The sequence below is a fragment of the Carassius auratus genome, chromosome 20, assembly GCF_003368295.1.
Source record: "Carassius auratus strain Wakin chromosome 20, ASM336829v1, whole genome shotgun sequence".
Classification (NCBI taxonomy): Eukaryota; Metazoa; Chordata; class Actinopteri; order Cypriniformes; family Cyprinidae; genus Carassius; species Carassius auratus.
Genome location: NC_039262.1, coordinates 25007805 through 25028945, shown reverse-complemented (window position 1 = coordinate 25028945; position 21141 = coordinate 25007805). Strand labels below are relative to the sequence as shown.

Sequence of the window (21141 nt, the reverse complement as noted above, 5' to 3'; positions counted from 1 at the left end):
GGGTTAAATGCAGAGCACGAATTCTGAGCATGAGCAGGAATTCTGAGACGCCACGGCGTCTGTAAAGTGCATTTGCACTTTTAAGGGCTGGGATAAATGATTATTTTTTAAACGATTAATCTAGCGATTATTTTTTCAGACCGATTCGATTTCGATTATCTCCCCATTAATTGACTACTAACAATTTATACGTGTTGATTTGCATATATTATTGAAAAAACATGAATTCCCTAACATTGCAATATATGTTTATTGCTCTTAAAATTACAAAATAAAAGACTGACTAAGAATGCATTACTTTGCACTTGTATAGAGATAGCATTCAATAAAACCTTGAAGCCTCAAAAACACATTGCTTACTGAAACAAGCTTACTGAACACATAGGGCCTAGTTTACTGAAAAAAAGTTCTTCTTTCAGATTAAAAAATAACAACAACTTGATGTCTAGCATTCAATAAAAAAGGTCACCCAAAATACTTGTTTAGAGCAATTGAAAGATTACAGTAACCAATGTAAACTTAAGGGCTTTAAGCTAATACAGAGAGTGCTTTTCCAAAAAAAAAAAAAAAAAAAATTACAGTGGGAGCCAGCAGCCTGTCATGGAGAAAAAAAAAATCTCAGAGTGCTCCACATGAAACTTTGGCGTTCCGCCCTTTTTCTATCGTGTCTAATGATTTTGGTTAATATGCACGAGGGAGAGAGAGAGAGAGAGAGAGAGAGAGCAAGACAGCGCTCTTGTAGTTTGAAGACTGTGAGTGCGTGAGCGCGCATGAAACTTTGGTGTTTCGCTCTTTTTCTATCGTGTTTAATGATTTTGATTAATATGCACAAGGGAGAGACAGAGCAAGAAGCGCTCGTGTTGTTTTAAGACTGTGAGTGTGCACGCGCAGCCTCTCTTTCGTACGCACCCTGTCAGGCACAGCAGTCATTTGATTCTATATCACTCAGCGATCAAATAAGGCTTTGACAGCTGCCAAAAAAAAAGATCAATGCAGAAAAACCCCTGGATTGATTATATAACGTTAGACAGAATGTTGATCCAGCCTTCGCGTATATTCAGCACACATAAGGTAAACGTTTTGCAAACGTTTTTTAGAGAAATAAAAACAGGTCGACGAATCAATGTGCATATTTTGCGTCTACGTATTTTTTGCGTCGATGTCATCGATGACCTCAACGCGTTGTCCCAGCCTTAGCAGCTTTTGACCACTGAGTGGCGCTTTAACCACAAGTTATCAAACAAGCGCATCACAGCACATTTTCGCAAATAGATGTCATTTTTGCCTCGCTGATATGTTACATTTGACTGCTTCAGTGACGGAAAATGAAAGAAAAACACTATAGTTTAAATATTTAATATATTTAATATTTAATATTCACAGATGAAAGTTTGGGATTTATGAAGTTATGTGCATTTATTAGAACAAATTCAAGCAGGATAAATGTCAAGCTGTCCCTGAGCCTGTGCTTATATTTTCTAAGCTACATGCCATTAAACCATATTTTAGATTTGACACATTTAAAAGGTGTGCAGAATTATTTATATTATATTAATTATGTATTATATTATTCAAAAGAAACTGTGGTTTACTTTGCATCAGAGCATTAAAAGTGGTAGCCTATTTTAGGGGGGTAGGCTACATGAATTAATATGCAAAATGTCAATTTTTTCATATTATGCTTCTATTTTAATTTATATTTTAAATATAAATATATTTTTTTCCTTTAAAAGAGCCAGTAAGATGAAAATTCTAAGCTTCCTATCACTGTTCATAAGTCCTGTACAACAGTTTTAAATCCATCCAAGGTTAAAAAACATTGTCAAAATATCATTTTAAAATTACCTCAATTCTCAGAGATCCCCAAATGGTTCGTTCGAAGCTGTTTAAAAGATTCAGTTTCCTTAAACCCCACCTTTCGGTAGCATACTGTGTTCTGATTGGTCAACTGACATAGATTTGATTGTTTGTTCTGCACACAACTTCACGGTAAACAATGCGTAAGCATCTTTTTGGGGTGAATTATGTCTTATTCCTCTCATTGCGAAGCAAACAGTAAAATAAAAAACTTGAAGAACAGTCTCGCTTCTTTTTCTTCTTTGTGGGTGTATTCAAGCCGCACCTTTCAGTTTTCATCTGAATAGGGCATTCAGCGCGGGGGCGTTGTCACATTAGATATAATGAAGGGAGACGTGAAAAACGGACATCGCGTTGTTTTCATATGGATTACTTTATAACAGAATATCTGTTTTCGGCACTTTTTTAGTTTTAAAGTAGACATGTCAAACTTTCTATAGATATCTCTCTCATGTCTCTTCGTTGAGTATTCACGGAGTTACACTTCATTTTAATTACGTGTTTGTAAATGAAGATCAGCGCAGACAAAGGCTGCAGGCAGCACACATTGTTTGTTATCTTTATTTTATAAGTGCACAAAATTATGTCTGTATCCAAAAAAAAAGTAGACCCTTTACAGATTCGATTGATGTATTGCTCTTATCTGTACGATTAAAACTGAAAGTGTAATTTAAGTTATTTTCGGGGTTATCAGGGGAAAATGACTCATAACACACTGTCTCCTCGACATGATGCTATCACACCAACTGCTAACCAGAGCGTCTGTGTGGGGGGTGGGGCAGGTTAGAGCTTTGTTTCTCCCAAGACGGTAGGCGGAGATTATTATGCAAAGTGTTCTAGTGACGTACATAGAGATGGGCAAAAGATTTGAAATCTATAACGACTTGTTTCAGCGATTCAGAGTCGACTCCTTACTTTAGAAGCCAATAACTTTATAAATCGTGTACTTTTTGGTTTAAATACTTTGCACATTGTTTACACTGATGGACAGCTACCTCATACACTGTAATACAGGTAATTTTTGATATCCCATCTGTGTGGCTCTTTAATAAAAAAACACGCATTTTTGTAATTCGTAACCTGTCTTTTATTTTGACATAACTTGTTGGGAAAAAGACATTTGTCTGTAAACTGATTAAGAAATTGTTGCATGTTTAGTAAAACGTGACCCAAACATAAACAAGTTTCAAATCCACTGGCTCAGTTAACATTTATAGTATAGTGATAATAGCAGTGTATATCTTATTTGCATTTGAAGTGATATTATAAATCCTGTAAACATATAGAAGGTAATATTTGGACTTCTCCGGTTCTCTGCACTGACTTTAAGCAAAACCGGAAATATCTACGCACACACTCGCAAGACCGGAAATCCAAGATGGCGGAGATATGCAACTAGCCCATTAGCCTAAAACAAGAAACGAATAAATTAAACCTGCACGATTAAATCTTTGAAACTCTATAAAGAATGGACGTATTAATAAAACGTCCTCACGATTAAACTCAAGTTCTCTCATTATAATCAACAAAATTCACACGATGTAAAAAAGAGCTTTAGTAATTGACAACTTAAGTGATTTTAAAGGGAGCCTTCTTTACTTGCTTTTAAAGTTAGACCTGGCATGCATTTTTTAATGGGTTATGTTACAGCCTTGCTTTTTTAAATGTTTTTATTAAATACCTGTATTGACTTGCATGGTAATTTTATCATATTGTTTACTGCCATGCGACCTACAAAAGTAAAGCTTGGCGAGTCGATCAACGAGCATTGCTGCAGGTTGATTTTTGGCGGATGTGCTGTGCTTGTGTTGCTGCGGTCATATTTATTTTGTCGGGTGAAACATCTCTCACTCAGCAGCAGAGTTTGTGAGCAGCAACAACTTCCCCTCCAGAGCATTAGCTGCACGCGCACTGATACCAGAGACACGCTCCGCCGTCACTCTGTGGATAAAGTATTTCAGTATGTTTGAAATGTTATGTTCATAACGTTGCCTATAAAAAATATAAAAAAATACAAATAATGGGAGAGTTTCAAAGGGGCTAAGGCTATTGTGTGTAAACTTTTTTCCTATCACATGCCAAACTAATAACATTGTAAGCATTAAATCTTTAATTGCTGCTTTCTGCTGTGCAAACTTTGTTTGTGATGAAAATAAAATAACTGACAAAAATGTTCTGTTATCTAAACAGATCTATTGACTTCTTCAAGATTTCAAAATCAGATAGCATACTGATAATGTAGTAAGCACTGTAAGATTAGATTCGTTTGAATATGTGTTGTCTGTTTAAATTATGCTTTAACTCAAAAATAATCAGTAAAAGAAACAGACAAACTCTTATGGCCTGTAACATCCCGCTCGACTCTTGCAGTCATTATAACCTGATCAGGCCATAGCTAAATATGTTTACATGAATTCTTGCTGAATATGCCGTTATATTACGGGCTTTTGGCATGAATTGTACTCGTGATGGAGCGCTCTTGGAGCGAGTGAAAACCTTGACATTCACATTCAAGTGTTCGTGCAAAAATTATTAATGCGCATTAATGACAGGAGGTAGGTCTGGGCGATATATCTAACGATATGATCATGCGCATCTAATCAGTAAAGCTGCTTCCTTGATCACTGCTAAAATCGCCATTACCTGCTTATAATTGGAGTGGCATTTAATAGACAGAGCCGTAGATCGCTGACAAGCTACGCAATATCGCGTTCATTATCGCAGATGAATCACCTTCGATAATGAACGCGAAATTGCATAGCTTGTCAGCGATCTACGGCTCTGTCTATTAAATGCCACTCCAATTATAAGCAGGTGATGGCGATTTTAGCAGTGATCATGGAAGCAGCTTTACTGATTAGATGCGCATGATCATATCGTTAGATATATCGCCCAGCCCTACATGGAGGCGCCGTCTCATCACTTAAATTTTTGCCTGATAATGAATTTAAATTTTTTTTATTAACATAATATCGTGGTGTCTCACATACATTAAAATATATCTACAGAAGGCTTGAAATGTATATATACAGCTGCATATACAGATACACACCCAGGTATCAGATCAGTACTCTGTATCGGCTGATACCCTTAGCCCAAGTATCGGAATCGGTATCGGGAAGAGAAAAAGGGTATTGGAACATCTCTAGTAAAAAGGGCCTTTTGAATGTCTACCTACTGTATATATTTAATCTTTTTTGCAGTTTATATATATATATATATATATATATATATATATATATATATATATATATATATATATATATATATATATATATATATATATATATATATATACTGCAAAAAAGATTCAATAATGTTCTGCATGTTCATTTGATTTCCAGAAAATACACAACACGCAGTTTGTGAAGAGAAAAAAAGGGCCTATTATTAATTATTATTATTTATTCATTTTAGATGTTTACATTTGGAAAAGCTGTGCTTCATGCATAAACCTGCCGCAGTTGGTTTGGCAGTAGCTTGCTTGCCCTGCAGTTATCTTGTTTAATTTCTTAATTCTATTTGTGTTATTTTTTAAAAAGTGAAGGTCAGACTAATTTTGAATAAAATCTGCTGTTAAATACCCTATATCAAATTTAAATAAAATTGTATTTTAGTCTCTTTTTAGTAATGCCATTCTATTTAACCTAGTCAATATAGTACAAGTACCTAGTAGTATAGACAAAACTTTTCTTTTAGCCAAACCCTTTTCAAACAAGGTTATCTTATTATTCATGACCGGACTATTGTAATTCACTTCTAGGTGGTTGTCCTGCATCTTTAATGAACAAGCTACAGGTAGTCCAAAATGCAGCAGCTAGACTCCTTACCAGGTCAAGAAAATATGATCATATTACCCCAATTTTACAGTCTCTGAACTGGCTTCCTATTTAGTATCAGTTACAAATTATCATTACTTATCTATAAGGCCCTAAATGGTTTAGCTCCTGCGTACCTTACTAGCCTTCTACCATGTTACAATCCATCACACTCCCTAAGGTCACATGCTGTTATATGCGCACAAACTTACAGCCACCACTTATAAGCTACTAGATATTGTAGAAACTTAATTTTCTGTAAAGTTGCTTTGTAATGATTTGTATTGTAAAAAAGCATTATACAAATAAACCAGAATTTAATTGAATAGCATTCCTGTATGTGATGCAGTGCCGTCTTAAGGGCCCAAAGATCACGGGCATACAGTATGGTGTTCCGGCCTTGAACATTACGCACAGAGATTGTTCTAGATTCTCTCAATCTTTGGATGATATTATGCACTGTAGATGATAACTTCAAACTCTTTGCAATTTTTCTCTGAGAAACTCCTTTCTGATATTGTTCCACTATTTTTCACAGCAGCATTGGGGGAATAGGTGAACCTCTGTCCATCTTAACTTCTGATAGACAATGATTTATACCAAATCATTTTGCCAATTGACCTAAGTTGCAAATTGGTCCTCGAGCTGTTCCTTATATGGACATTTAACTTTTTAGCCTCTTATTGCTACCTGTCCCAACTTTTTGGGAAATTGTCGCTCTCATGAAATCCAATATGAGTCAATATTTGGCATGACATTTCAAAATGTCTCACTATTGCCGCGTTTCCACCGATTTACCCCGCAGCTGAATTATATGTTATGTTTTAACCACTAAAGAGACATCAGAGCCAGCGGCACATATCAGAAGGTCTAGCCGAAGTGAGGCTGCTCTCTGCGGATACATGAGGACTGAGCTCCCGCTGATCGAGTGGAGCTCACCGTCTACTAGATCGGCGAAACACATTTTTAAATAGGCGCTGTTTTTATAAATAAACCATAGATTTGAGTTTTAAACAACCACATTCTCGCCTGAAATACTTTTAAAATACATTTCATGACACAATAACAGTAATATTTTGAAAATGTTGATCCGAATAAATGGTGGTTGAACTCTACCAGTCCTGCATGAACTCAACCAATCAGCATGTTTAGCGCCAAAGTCCCGCCTCCGAAAGTTCCGGAACTTTGAAAAAGTACCACCTCGCCAGCAGGGACTTTCTGAGGGGCATTTTTTTACCCGGAACTTTATTTAGTTCCTGGTTCCTGCGGTGGAAACTCACCAAGTACCAGGCCAAAGTCCCTAGTTCCTGGGTAAAGTTCCTGCGGTAGAAATGCGGCATTTCAACATCTGTTATGTTATCTATATTCTATTGTGGATGAAATATAAGTTTATGAGATTTGTAAATTATTCCATTCCTTTTTTACTCACAATTTGTACAGTGTCCCAACTTTTTTGGAATCGGGTTTGTATATAGCGGATATGGTTCTGTGCTTGCTACACTAGGGGTGCTCCGATCACGATCGGCCGATCGTTATGCGCATCTCGTCAGTAAAGCCAGTTATCTAATCAGCTGTTAATTCCATCAGGTGCGTGATTTCACATAGAGCAGCTGTTACTACACAGAGCCATTGTTAAAAGAGAAGATGCGCAAATCCACTTCATTTTCAGCGTTTATTGGCGCATCTTCTCAGTTAACAACGGCTCCCCCCCCCCCTTTAATCACTCCAAATTAAAGATAGTGCTCCCCAAATTCCATCAGCATGTTTCCAAACACACTAGATGAGACAAAACTTTGGATCATGTTTATACAAACATTGATAGAGCTTACATCGTGACAACCCTACCCCACCTTGGACAGTCTGATCACTTTTCTTTGTTTCTCACCCCTAAGTATTCACCCCTCATCAACCGTGTGAAGCCATCAGTGAGGACCATCAAAGTGTGGCCAGCTGGAGCAGACTCTTTACTTCAGGACTTCTTAGGCTGCCTGTGGCTCTCACACGAACATTGATATCTATACCTCCTCTGCACCGGATTACATCAACACCACCATTGACAGTGTCACAAAAGAAAAACAGATCACAACATACCCTAATCAGAATCCATGGATGAACAAGGAGGTGCGACTTCTGCTGAAAGCCCGCAACACTGCCTTCAGGTCAGATGACACTCAGGCCTACAGCAAGTCCAGGGCTAACCTGAAAAGGGGCATCAAAAAGGCCAAGTACTGCTACAAGCTGAAGGTAGAAGAACACTTTTCCAACTCTGACCCAGACGCATGTGACGGCATACAGATTTTCAGTGACTACAAGTTAGTGCTGAGCGGTATACCAGTTCATACCGAAAACCGGTGTATATTTTGGTTACAATATAAATTTTTAATATACGGCCATACCGATGTATTTAATTACTCAACGTTCAGAACGAACGTTATGCTGTGCCACGGCCGCGTGACACGGTTTCAGACGGACCCTTTACAATGTTGCACTTCTAGTGCGAGGTGTGGTGAGGGTAAACACAGTAGTGCTCTGGTGTTATGTTATAAAGCCTGTTTCACACATACTCCGTCTGCAGTGCGTATTTTTTTACACACCCATGTTAACGGATTCCAGCGTTCATATTGCACGAAGGTTGGGGTCCGTCAGTGCGTTCAAGGAGCGGTTGCGCGTTTGCAACAGTGCAGCGATTGTTAACCTACTGAGTCTATTTTTGCTGTGCTGCAGGCACTGAATTAAAGTGAAAGCGCATTGTTCGTAGGGGTGTGACGGTTAGTATGTAACCGTGAGACCGGCGGTTACAGTTGAACACCGTCATTAGAACTTTATAACTGCCAAAACCGTGTCATTAAAATATTTTTTACAAAATTTTTTATCAAAAATTATTTTCATTTTTTAGATAGGATCATAAGATGCGCAATATATCGGGAGACATGGTTTTTACCACTTAATGAAGTTTTGTAAATTGTCAGACATGATATTTACCACTTCATTAAATTTTACTTTGTAGAAAACCTTTCTTAAAAACGAATTTCGTTTTGTACAAATTTTATCTTCATTTTAATAAATGTTTCATCAACCAATTGCATGTATTTTAATAAATAAAAAGCAAATATAGCAGACAATGATAACCGCGACATGGAAGCGCCAGCGCGCCGCGTTCACTTGCACTGCACTGTGAACTAGAGCGCATCTCATCATAAATGAAACTCAGCGTAGGCCTATGCTCCTCTGGCTCCTCCCAGTGGTCCGATTGCCATTTGCAGAAATCCATCACTCCCGGTAAGAAAACAACCAATCAGAGCTGCGGTCCGTAACTTTGTTTATGTTCAAAATGTAGAAAAATTTATATAATAAGCCAGTACACCATGAATCCATTTTCCAAAACGTTTTTTTAGCTTGTCCTGAATCACTAGGGTGCACCTATAATAAGTGTTTATATTCTGACTATTTTAGATTGCTTCGGGGGTACCGCGGCGGAGTAACCCAGTACCTTTGTGATTCTTCATAGACATAAACAGAGAGAAGTAGTTCCGCCTACGATGTTCTTCTGCAAGACGCAAGCAGTTATGTTTATTAACCGCTAGAGCATCAAGAGTTACCTACCGCAGCTTTAATGCCAGATTCAAACAAAGATTATTCTTGAAAGATGGAGCAGTTCCTTCTTTGTCTGGAGAAGGCGTTGTTTATGGACCACAAAAGGTAAGTGTATTTTATTATTTAAGTTGGTGCGTTTAACAGTTTCTGTAACTTATTACACAAAGGGCAATGCTGTTTAGCTTTGTTAACTAGATGGTAGGGCTGTGCAAAAAATAAAAAAATTGCAGATGTGATGGAACGACCGCAGCAGATTTGGCGATTCTAAAAGCACAAACTGATGTGATATTATTAAGTGTCTGATAAACACAGACTTGCTCATTGCATGATTCTGATATTCTTGTAAGGATTACAAGTTATTGGTATGATCACCTGTAGAGGCTGAAGTAAGTAAGATAAACAAAAAAATAAAAAATAAAGCAAGTCTGTGTTGTCGAGGGTTTCGAACAAGCGTTAAAAGACAGAGCCGCAAGACAACAGTCACGAACCACCGGGCTATCGATCTACACAGAATCAGCTCCAGATCTCAGGATTCAAGACAGGACTCTTGGCGGCACATCGTGCAGCTGCTGAATCAAGGAAATGTGATCGTGTTAACTTGTGACCTGTGTTTACCCATTATGAAAAACCATAGCAGAACCCTGACTACATTTTATGGTTTGTGATGCTAAAGAACATTTCATGACATCTCAGAGAACTGTACATTTGTGGCTACTGTGGTTTAATTATAAACGCTATCGTTAACTCATATTTACCACTGTAAAATAATTTTCTTTGCTTCTTTATTTTTTTTCTACTGTAAAAACTTCAACCACATTTAAGTATTTTTTGGACAAAAAATTAATACAGGTTGTGCTTATATTTTTTTGTAAAGTTATCCAAAGGATTCATTAGCTAATAAAAAAAAAAAGAACACAAGACTAATAATTTATTTTTATAAAAATAATTGTTAGAGTAGTCGACATAAAAAATAATCGTTAGTTGCAGCTCTAATTCTGTGATTAGAAGTACATCTTCAGCACGTTCAGATCAGTATTGCCAGGTTTTCAAAACTAATCCTGCCCACTTGCTTCTCAAAACTTAATGAATAAATGATTAAATGAAAAAAATTAGTCGATTTTTGCCACCTACTGGAGTAATGTAATCAACAGAAACTTTATCTGAAGAGACTCCTTTCACTTCAGTCATTTTATTGGTTATTCCTTAAAATTGGCAAGAATAAAAGGAATAATTATTTATTTACTTTATGATTTATTCATATAATTGTTTAGAAGGTTATAGTGTGCATTATTTGTTTTCTCTTAACTTCATTCAGCTCTTTAAAAAAAAAAAAAAAACAAGTACCAGTCGTACGGAGTACCCGTTCAACTTGTTTTTTGATGCACTATCCAAAAGGTCCATCTCTATCCATCTTTATAAAAGCACTGAGAGATGGTGACATCAAAAGGAGGAAACACACCAAACTAAGAAAACACTTTAAAAACAGACGCCTTGATCAAATGAAAATGTTTCAAGTGGTTTCATTGTGTTTCCCATACATTGATTTATTTGTGGCGGCCTGCTACAATTTCAAAAATGATCGGCACAAATAGATTTCCCAAATGGCTTTGACTTCCTTGAATAGACATGAGCACTGAGTGTGTAAAAATAAATTTTTATGTATTTATGAAGGAAACTGGTTGTCTTCAGAAAATTATGGATGACTTGGCGCTCATTTGATTACAGCCGTTACTGGATAAACCTCTCAAACCTGCTCTACAAGCGCCTCCTGCTGGCAGAAGTGTTTTGCTTTGATACCGAAACTGGTACCAATAACCATGGATTTTCACTGGTATTGGTAAAGAATACTGAAATTTTGGTACCGTGACAACACTAGGTCCAGCATAGGAGACTGTAATGCAACCATCTCCGTAACCACTATGCAGGGATTATTTGATCTGTAATTGGGTTTTGTGAGTGAAGCAGACTACTGACAGAGAGAACGGGCACATCGCCCCTCCCCCGCGTGGGCACTCTACATCTTCAGTTCTTTCTCTGCTCTCTCCCTCGCATCAAAATCAATGGATCCTAAAGGTCGGAAGACCGAATCCATGTTTCACGTGGTGCATTCGGAAAATATGTTTGCTGAATTACCACTGGGTGCGAATTGCAGTCAAAAAAAGTTATCTTCTCTTACAACTTGTGACAAGCATTCCGCACATGCAACTGACATAACTTTAAATAAACGCAAAAAAGTTTTGAAGTGTTTGGTGTGTGTGTGTGTGTGTGTTGACTAGGGGTGTAACGGTACGCAAAAATCACAATTCGGTACGTACCTCGGTTTTAAAGTCACGGTTCGGTTCATTTTTGGTACAGTAAGGGAAAGAAATGGAAACATTAAACTGCAGGTTGTTTATTACTATAGACCTTTTTTAACAATTTGTTTACTTACTTTTTTATACTTTTTAATAAAATATATATAAATTAAATTTAAATTTAAATTTAAATTTAAATTTGTAAAAAAAAATATATAAATATAAAATAAAAAAAAGAATAAGAAATTAAATACTGCTGCAAAGTTCTCCACTAAATAAAATACTCTCAGTCTCAAACCAATATCATATAATAAAATATAATTAAAAATATAAATAAATAAATAACTATGATAACAGTGCATCATTACCAATCCCAGCTTGTAGGCCTGCTCATATTTAGAAAAAATAAATAAATATATATATATATATATATATATATATATATATATATATATATATATATATATATATATATATATATTATATTATATTTATATATATATATATATATATATATATATATATATATATATATATAAATAACTTTTCCAAAGTGTAAAATGCAGCATCAACAGTTTCAGTCTTTAGACCTGCTCAGATTTCATTATTGCGTTGGACCGATCGGAATTAAGAGCAAAGGTCTGTTTAAATGCCAACGGGAGCTGCGTTTGAATTACAATAGTTTTTTTCCTAGTTTTAGTGATGTTCACACTCGCATGATGCCTTTTGAAAACCTTAGGCCGGTGACACACTGGCATATTGCACCTGTCAAACATAGTCTATTTTTCCCTTTATCAGTAGGCTTTATGTTGTCGTGAAGACAAGTGCTTGCTCTGTCGGCGGTCTCCCTCTATGTCACCTATAGTAGCAGCAGCGCGCCAGCGCCACATCAGACACGCTTCTGGTGTGTAAAGACACAGAAAACGCGAAGCAGCCACCACACAACTGGCACGCAGCAGAAACGCCACACATCCAGTGTCTCACCGGCCTTAGAATCAGCTGCAGGGCAGGATTTGCGCTGAACGCAGAGACTTCCGCCACTTAATATGTTCGTTTGGAAACACGAAAATGTACCTATGTTCCGCATACAATATATTGCATTCGGTCATTCGGTACACTCGTGCACTGTACCGAAAGCCCTATACCAAAACGGTCCAGTACGAATACATGTACCGTTACACCCCTAGTGTTGACAAATCTTTCACGATGTCCTAACAGCCAGGATTTTCACCAGACTTGTGCCGGTATTCGGTAATGTGATATATGACGGTAATTAATAAGCACAATATTGTTATCGTGGGCACTTATAAATACCATGAATAATTATATATTACAAATTTTTTAGAATTTGGAATGCATTTTAAAAATTCTATTCCCATCAACTGTTCAAAATGCACAACACAGCTGTATGCTGCTTGAAAGACACGTGTGCGCTCTAATGTAAACAAGCACGCATGAGAAGCACATGGGGGAACACATGAGAAATGCGCTGAATGAAAGCACATTCACTCTCTGACACCAGATGGCGCTAAACTGCAGAAAATGCAGTCCTTACCCTTGAAACCCCACAAATAAACCAGCTGCCCTAATTTCTAAAACATATTTAAATAATTTTAAATAGCCAATCAGATTTGTGTATTTGCTATGATGTTCATCACAGTGCCAAATACCTAAGTATTAAGACTTAATTGGTTATTTTAATCTGGACTACAACATGCCATAAATATTGTTTAAAAGTGTTTTTATTTTTTTATTGTCAATTTACATTTTACATTAGGGCTTCATTTTTAACATTAGTTAATTCATCAGTTAACATAAACTGCCAATTAAATATTCTTCTGAATATTCATTCATCTTAGGTATTCCAATATTTAATAACACGTTGTTATAATCTAAAGTAGCAACTGTGTTATTTAATGAGCTAACATGAACAAAAACTTTAATTTTTTTATTAAGATGAGAATAACTTCTGTAGCAAATGTAGCTATTGCTCATTGTGCATGTTAATGGTTAACTAATGATATCTTATTGTAAAGTGATATCTATGGGTCTTTATAGTTCTTTTACATTTTAACCTATGCAAAACTTTTAACTTTATATATTTTTCTGTATTGCTTTATTGCATTTAAATGTTCAGCTATTTTTGTTAAAAGAAAAAACGCTTTTTAATCTGTTATAGTGTATTATGAGCACTTTTTAAACTACATTTCAATACTGTAACAATACCGTTTACCGTGATAAAAGCATGAGCAATTAATCGCAACAGGAAGATTTGATACCGGCATAGCCCTAATTCCCACACAACACGTCCGCTTAAGTCCGATTCACCACCTAATGACTCCTTTGAGCTGATTTATTATAATGAATGGTTAAAGCACTGCCCATCAGTGTCTGAATTGGTGTATAATGAATCATTACTTCTTAGAAGAACATACACATCTGAAATGAGAAAGTTTGTGTGCTTACCCCATTTAGCAATAGGTTTAGTAAAATTTTGCCTTAATAATCCACAGTATGTATAGGCCTATGACAATGTGTAGTAAATTACCTATAAAATCATTTAAAGTTGACACTAGATCAAAGCACAAAGCAAGCTGTTGCTAGCTAGCTACTAATTTTATAAAATTTTATATGGTAAAAAATTACATTATTACACCTTTTAACGCTACATTTTTAATGCTACTTTATAATTGATATGATTATACTAAAATAATTATCAGGTCTATCAAAAAATGATTTTATCTTTCTAAACTATGAAAGCCAGTCGTGGAAAAAAAATCACAGCTTTTTTTTGCAAAGAGTGCAAGAAAGGATGACAGTGATTATTTTTTCATGAATAAACAGGATAAGAAAAAAATATCACAAAATGTTTCTTTGTATTAATTTTAAATTTAACATTTATTGTCAATATTGGGCTTGCGGATCATTTGGGTACTAGGGTTGCTGTGTGTGGATGACCATGTTGGTCAGCCACCACCGAAGACCAGTTTTGACCCAGGAAAAACCCTGCTATGGCTGCCATGGATCTGCCAATGGCAGTGACGGCCTGCTTAGTGGCACGGAGAGCAAGATCTGCAAGAACTCTGCCACCTCATCCGGTTATAGAACCTGACCTTTGGAATGGAAAGACCCTTTTTCAACTCATCAACCATGTCCATCTGCGATCCCATCAAGCTCATTTGAATATGAAGAAGAGGATGGAGTGCTCTCCTGGTGCCGTTTTATACTGTGGTCGTGCCTGGTAGTGACGTCACAGGCTGTCGCCGACCAATGTTATTGTCATGTTTAGATGTATACGTCACACTAAAAGCGTTCCCGATAGCGACCTCTACAGGATGCAGTTCAAAGTTCCCTCGGAAGGGAACTATAAAGATAATGATATTAGCGTCCACACCAGTGGACAATGTCTTCTGTTTATTATAAGTGCACGCGTGTCTGCCGCTTTAAATTCTTGAGCTGGAAAAAAAAAATATTCTCAAAGTGATTCCAATTATATTTTTTCTCTTTGTTTATCGCTATAGTTTTGGTGTGGACTCTTCTATTCTTTAATACTGAAGATGATTTTTAGAACTATATTTTTATCGTTATATTCATAGACAGGCATTTATAATACAAGAGAACAGAATAAATTAATTTTTAACTACCACATTCCTATTCATGATTCTGGTAGCACTTGAAGGCAGCAGTAGTGGAAACAGGCAGAGACAGTGGTATCTTTAGCAATATTAGCCTTACAGAGAGCCAAGAGTAATTTACTCACCCTCATGGTCCAAAAGAGCATTTGTGATAATTTTAATAAACTAAATGTTTCTTGCTGATGCTACTTATTTCAATGTCTGTTTGATGCTTTACACAATTATGACTTTAAATTATATTTTGGGAGTAATTTTCCAGCCAAATTTTATGTGCGATTAATTAGATTAATTAAAGCTGCGGTAGGGAACTTTTGAAGCTCTAGCGGTTAATAAACAGAACTGCTTGTGTCTTGCGGAAGAACATTGTAGCCGGAGCTACTTCTCTCTGTTTATGTCTATGAAGAATCACAAAGTTACTGGGTTACTCCGCCGCGGTACCCCCGAAGCAATCTAAAATAGTCCGAATATAAACACTTATTATAGGTGTACCCTAGTGATTCAGGACAAGCTAAAAACACGGTTTGGAAAATGGATTCATGGTGTACTTGCTTATTATGTTCATTTTCCTACATTTTGAACACAAACAAAGTTACGGACCGCAGCTCTGATTGGTTGTTTTCTTACCGGGAGCGCATGACTTTCTGCAAATGGCAATAGGACCACTGGGAGGAGCCAGAGGAGCTTGATTTTTTTCACAGATTATCTGTCTCATATTCTACTGTCAGAACATAATGAAAGGTTTAATAAATATGTAAAAAATATTTTTTTACAAAAGTTCCCTACAGCACCTTTAATTGCCACATCATGTAATCAATTACCATATATATATACATATACAGTACAGACCAAAAGTTTGGACACACCTTCTCATTCAAAGAGTTTTCTTTATTTTCATGACTATGAAAATTGTAGAGTCACACTGAAGGCATCAAGGGCTATTTGACCAAGAAGGAGAGTGATGGGGTGCTGCGCCAGATGACCTGGCCTCCACAGTCACCGGACCTGAACCCAATCCAGATGGTTTAGGGGTGAGCTGGACCACAGACTGAAGGCAAAAGGGCCAACAAGTGCTAAGTATCTTTTGGGGAACTCCTTCAGGACTGTTGGAACACCATTTCAGGTGACTACCTCTTGAAGCTCATCAAGAGAATGCCAAGAGTGTGCAAAGCAGTAATCAAAGCAAAAGGTGGCTACTTTGAAGAACCTAGAATATGACATATTTTCAGTTGTTTCACACTTTTTTGTTATGTATATAATTCCAAATATAATTCCACATGTGTTAATTCATAGTTTTGATGCCTTCAGCGTGACTCTACAATTTTCATAGTCATGAAAATAAAGAAAACTATTTGAATGAGAAGGTGTGTTCAAACTTTTGGTCTGTACTGTGTTTGTGTGTGTGTGTGTGTGTGTGTGTGTGTATGTGTGTGTGTGTGTGTGTATATATATATATATATATATATATATATATATATATATATATATATATATATATATATATACATACAAGGCCCAGACTTTTTATACCTATCTCCTTTGCTAAGGTGCAAAACTAACCTCTTCAATGCATCTGCGTTGTGACTGGCTGGACTGAACAGTCTGTATTAGTGGCTGCAACCAACCAGTTAGGATCATGTTAATCTGACTGCTTTATTCAAGTTAAAGTTTCTTAAAACACTGATTATGTAAAAATATAAATAAATAAATACATAAAATAAAAAAGGAACAGATGCACAATAATAAGGTTCAGGTACTTCCTTACATCAAGCGTGGTAAGCAAGCAGCATGTTAAAGTTAGAGCTCAAGAGCATCTGGCTGGCTGGACAGAACAGCCAGTGCAAGGAGGAGCAGATCCACAGTCAGGAACACAATCTGTTGTAACGGCAATAAAACTCCTTAAAACTTTTATGCTTACAGCAAGAGCGTTACAAGACACATTAAACTCTGAGCTCAGTCTGCTAAAGACCAAACCACTGAACTCACTGAAATTATTTATCTGAGGGAGTTAGGGAGCGGAATATTTGATTGCAAGATTAGCCAAATAATTATCCATTTTTATATATTATACATGTTAATAGAAAAAGATTGTACTTTCACATCTTGTAAAACCAATTTAAATTATTTTCAGGACAACACCAACACTTTTTATTTATTATTTATTAGTAAAGCACTTTTTTCAAAGCAACTTTACAGAAAGTTATACTATTATGCCTATAGTGAAAATGGTGTAACTGCATTTTAGGACGGAACACAATGATGATGATACAAATGGTCCTCTGGATTTAGATCTAGCTAGGTATAGTGTATTTATTATTTTGTCAAACATATATCAGTGCTACAGTGCCACCTGAACACCTGGACATTCAAAATGTAATTAAGAGATTTAAATATTTGTCAACTTTGTTTAATGCAAGAATATGATGTTCTCAAAAAAAAATAAGAAATGTAATGGTTGGTCAATGTGTGATGCTAGTTAAAAAAAAAATCAAATTGAATTAGATAGAAATAGCAGGGGGTTTTTTTATGAATAAGCAGTTATTTAAACAATAAGAGAGAGAGACTTTAATGTCACATTATAATTTTAATTTTCACTAATATCAAAACTCCAGAACAATGACCCCCCTCAGTTAGGGAGTGGAATATTTGATTGCAGGATTAGCAAAATAATTATAATTTTTTTATATATTTTCCATTTTAATAGAAAAAGACTGTACATTCTATGTCTTGTGAAACCAAGTCAAATTAATGCCACTTTATAATTTTAATTTTCACTAATATCACTACTCCAGAACAATGACACCCCCCAGCCACACACCAGTTCTTTACCGTCCTTCTCCCTGCGATCTAATCCACAACGACGAAAAAGCCAGCCAGTATTACGATCACATAAAAATGAAAACAGACACATAAATATGGGCACAGATGTTATTTGTTGCTTTCGTTTTATGTGGTTTTGGGTCTTGTAATACAACATAGGAATGGGCAGAAGAGATGGCTTATACGATCGGAGTAAACACGTCCACATGGCGGTCAGACGTGTTTACAACATGGCGTATGGAGCAAAACCACTCAAACACCAAAAAAAAAAAAAAAAAAAAAAAAACAGACCCAGAAACTGTCAAATTACAAAGTTTTTTTTTTTTTTTACCGTAGACCCGAATGTCAACAGTTAGCTGATGTTTCACGGTGTATGAACACACAAATGAATGCATGCATACCTGCTGGTGTGGCCCCAAATATCCGCACCACGGGCACTTTCTTGACATCGCTCTCTCTGAACTCAGAGTAACAGACGTCCAACTCTCTGATCGGACTGCTCATGTAATAATCCGCCGTGACGATCCGCACTGAAAACATGTTCTGTTCGGTTCTGAAGGGCAAGCATGAGATTACTAATGATACAAATAATAATAATAATAATAAAAGCACAGGCAGCAGTCGATCCGAGCTTTCCCTTTTAGGTGCACCGATGTTTTGTGTTTCTGCAGAAGACTGCTTGGACCTTGGCGGCTTTAAGCAGAGCGTGATTTGCAGAAATATGGATCGCGATAATCATTCGATAATCCTATGCTGAAAGAATGCACATCCATAGTTCCTTACAGAACGGATTGAATACAACACGTATTTAATTTTAAAAGAAAAATCTATTGTATACTCTCACTACTGCAATACGATCTCGACACTGTTGGGCAATCCTAATCATTCCCATTCCTCCCATAACCACGTAGAGTGCACTGCAGCATTCCTTGCACCCAGCCGCTAGGTCAGATAGTTCACTTCTGCTGGAAAAGGAAGCTCCACGCTGTCTCTGCTCCTATTGGTCCGCACTAAAGACAAGATGCCTTCGGATTGGTTTATCAGAAGACAAGCGTGCTGATTGGCACATGTTAGGCTCTAGAGTCGGAAATAACAGGGATATTTCAATGCAATAAAAGCCTCAGATTATATATGTATACATGTAGGCTATTCATAAGGTGGTTGAACCATAGGGTTGAGCAGAGATGATCCAAAACATATCATTGAAATAAATTAGGAAACGCGCGAGCTTTTGTTTAACTTCTTAGTATGCGATATCAGATGCAGCTAATATAATTAACAGACGTTTCCACCAAATTACTTCTTACTGCTGCCACTACCTGTTGGGTTGGACGATTTTTTAAAATCTATTCATGCTTATTCATTCATGCGTACGAATTCTTTTTCCTGAAGTAAGAAAGGTAATGAAGTAAACAACGATTTAAAACTCTGTTTTCATGTCGATTTATACACATTTACATTAAATACTCCACTCGCATTAATAGAGATAATTTTACACACACAAAAAAAACATAATTTTATGAACAATAGGCTACATCATTTCATGTGGTATGCTATGTTTTAATGACAGCGAGGAGTGCTATAGGTTCACAATAATTCATCTTTGAACTAAACTGCAGATCACATGTTACGATAAATATTTTAACGAGAACAATGATCAATGATGCGCACTTACTTCGATATTATGGTGGACACAGCTGCCGGTCCATTGTCCATTAGGACCAATGATAGCTTACTGTACAACCACAGCTGTTTAACATTGTAACATTGAAAAAAAAAAAAAAAAATCCAACATTTATTCAACTTAAACCACTTATTTAACATTGAATCTACATGGAAATATGATCAAACCAATCTTGATTTTTACTCTTTTCAATCAGAGAACCTGCAGGAATGCAATTAATATGGTCTTGGAAAAAAAAGGGTGATTCAAAGTAAACAACATCCTTCTGTTTAAATGCAAATATTTATTTGTGTCCCCATACGATTTAATCAAACTATTTGAACAGGAAAATATCATCACATTTAAGTAAAACAAGTGATTCTTTTATTTAAAACAAAACAAAAGTTATGGTGCCCTCAATACATATAGGCCCTGATTCACACAGACAGGGATTAGCGTGTAAGGAAATATTAGCTCATTTATTTTGAGAAGAATCAAATCTGGAGACTCAAATTGCTTAAATTGAAATTTAATTGAAATCCAAATTGGACTAGTTTATACTTCAATAAACGGTTCGTCCACTGAACTTAAAATTCAGTATATCCTTAAAATTCTGTCTAGATTACTTCATGAACAATATAACACAAACAGAATGATAATTTATACGCTACAGGCTAGGTAGCACAAGATCTGGGAAAGTTTAATCTTAAAATACACCACTCAAGACAATACTTACAAAACCCCACTGAAGCTAAGCAGGGCTAAGCCTGGTCAGTACATAGATGGAAGTAGAGCTGTAATCGGGCCTTAAAAGCTAGGCCTGACAGGACCCGAGCCTGACAAGTACATTTTGATTGACAGTTTTCTAAAAGCCGAACCCGTTTACAACCCAACATTTATTCAAATGTGCGCGCACACACAGCTCTTTTGCCTTTTGTCAAGAATAAGTCATTTATACGTTTTAACATAATTTATTCATAACTAATGTAGACTAGGCCACTTGAAAATTGGAATAAAGAAATAAAACAAGTCCTCTGTAACCAGGGTTCTAAATTAACATTCAAAATTCATTTTGGCGGGTGTTAATTAAAACTTACTAGCCAGTTTGGTTGGTGATGCATGACATGAGGCTCTGTTCTCGGTCATTTATCCCCCTGGAAGCACTTCCTACATTTCCCATGAACACAGCGCTGTAATGCTACATGATGATGTTTCATATGCCCATTGGCTGCACGCAGTTTGCAGTGAAACCAGTGCGAAAAAACATGGAAACGAATAGAGCGTCCATCAGAAAACATAAGGAAGAAGAACGAATGGAGCCAGAGCAGGGAGCATAGAATGAAAGAGGAGGGAGTTAGCTATTAAAGAAAAAAATTAAGATTAAACTAAATGCGGCGGTGGTTGGGACAGATTTCTGGGGACAAAAAGAGGAACATGGCAGGGGATGAGGATATCGACAGAGA

The 21141-nt window shown here is 36.4% G+C and overlaps 1 protein-coding gene across 2 annotated transcripts in view; it reads right to left on the bottom strand.

Annotated features, from left to right (window-relative positions):
- rev3l (REV3 like, DNA directed polymerase zeta catalytic subunit) overlaps window positions 1-18987 on the bottom strand; it is a 105473-nt gene extending 86486 nt beyond the window's left edge. The window contains exon 1 of one of the 2 annotated variants that reach the window (XM_026291585.1): window positions 18417-18987. In XM_026291585.1, coding sequence (XP_026147370.1) covers window positions 18417-18555 — 139 coding nt within the window. In that variant the 5' untranslated portion in view covers window positions 18556-18987. The remainder of the gene's footprint in view (window positions 1-18416) is intronic. The other variant, XM_026291586.1, reaches the window with a different exon arrangement.
- Between the last annotated feature and the right edge of the window lie 2154 nt (window positions 18988-21141).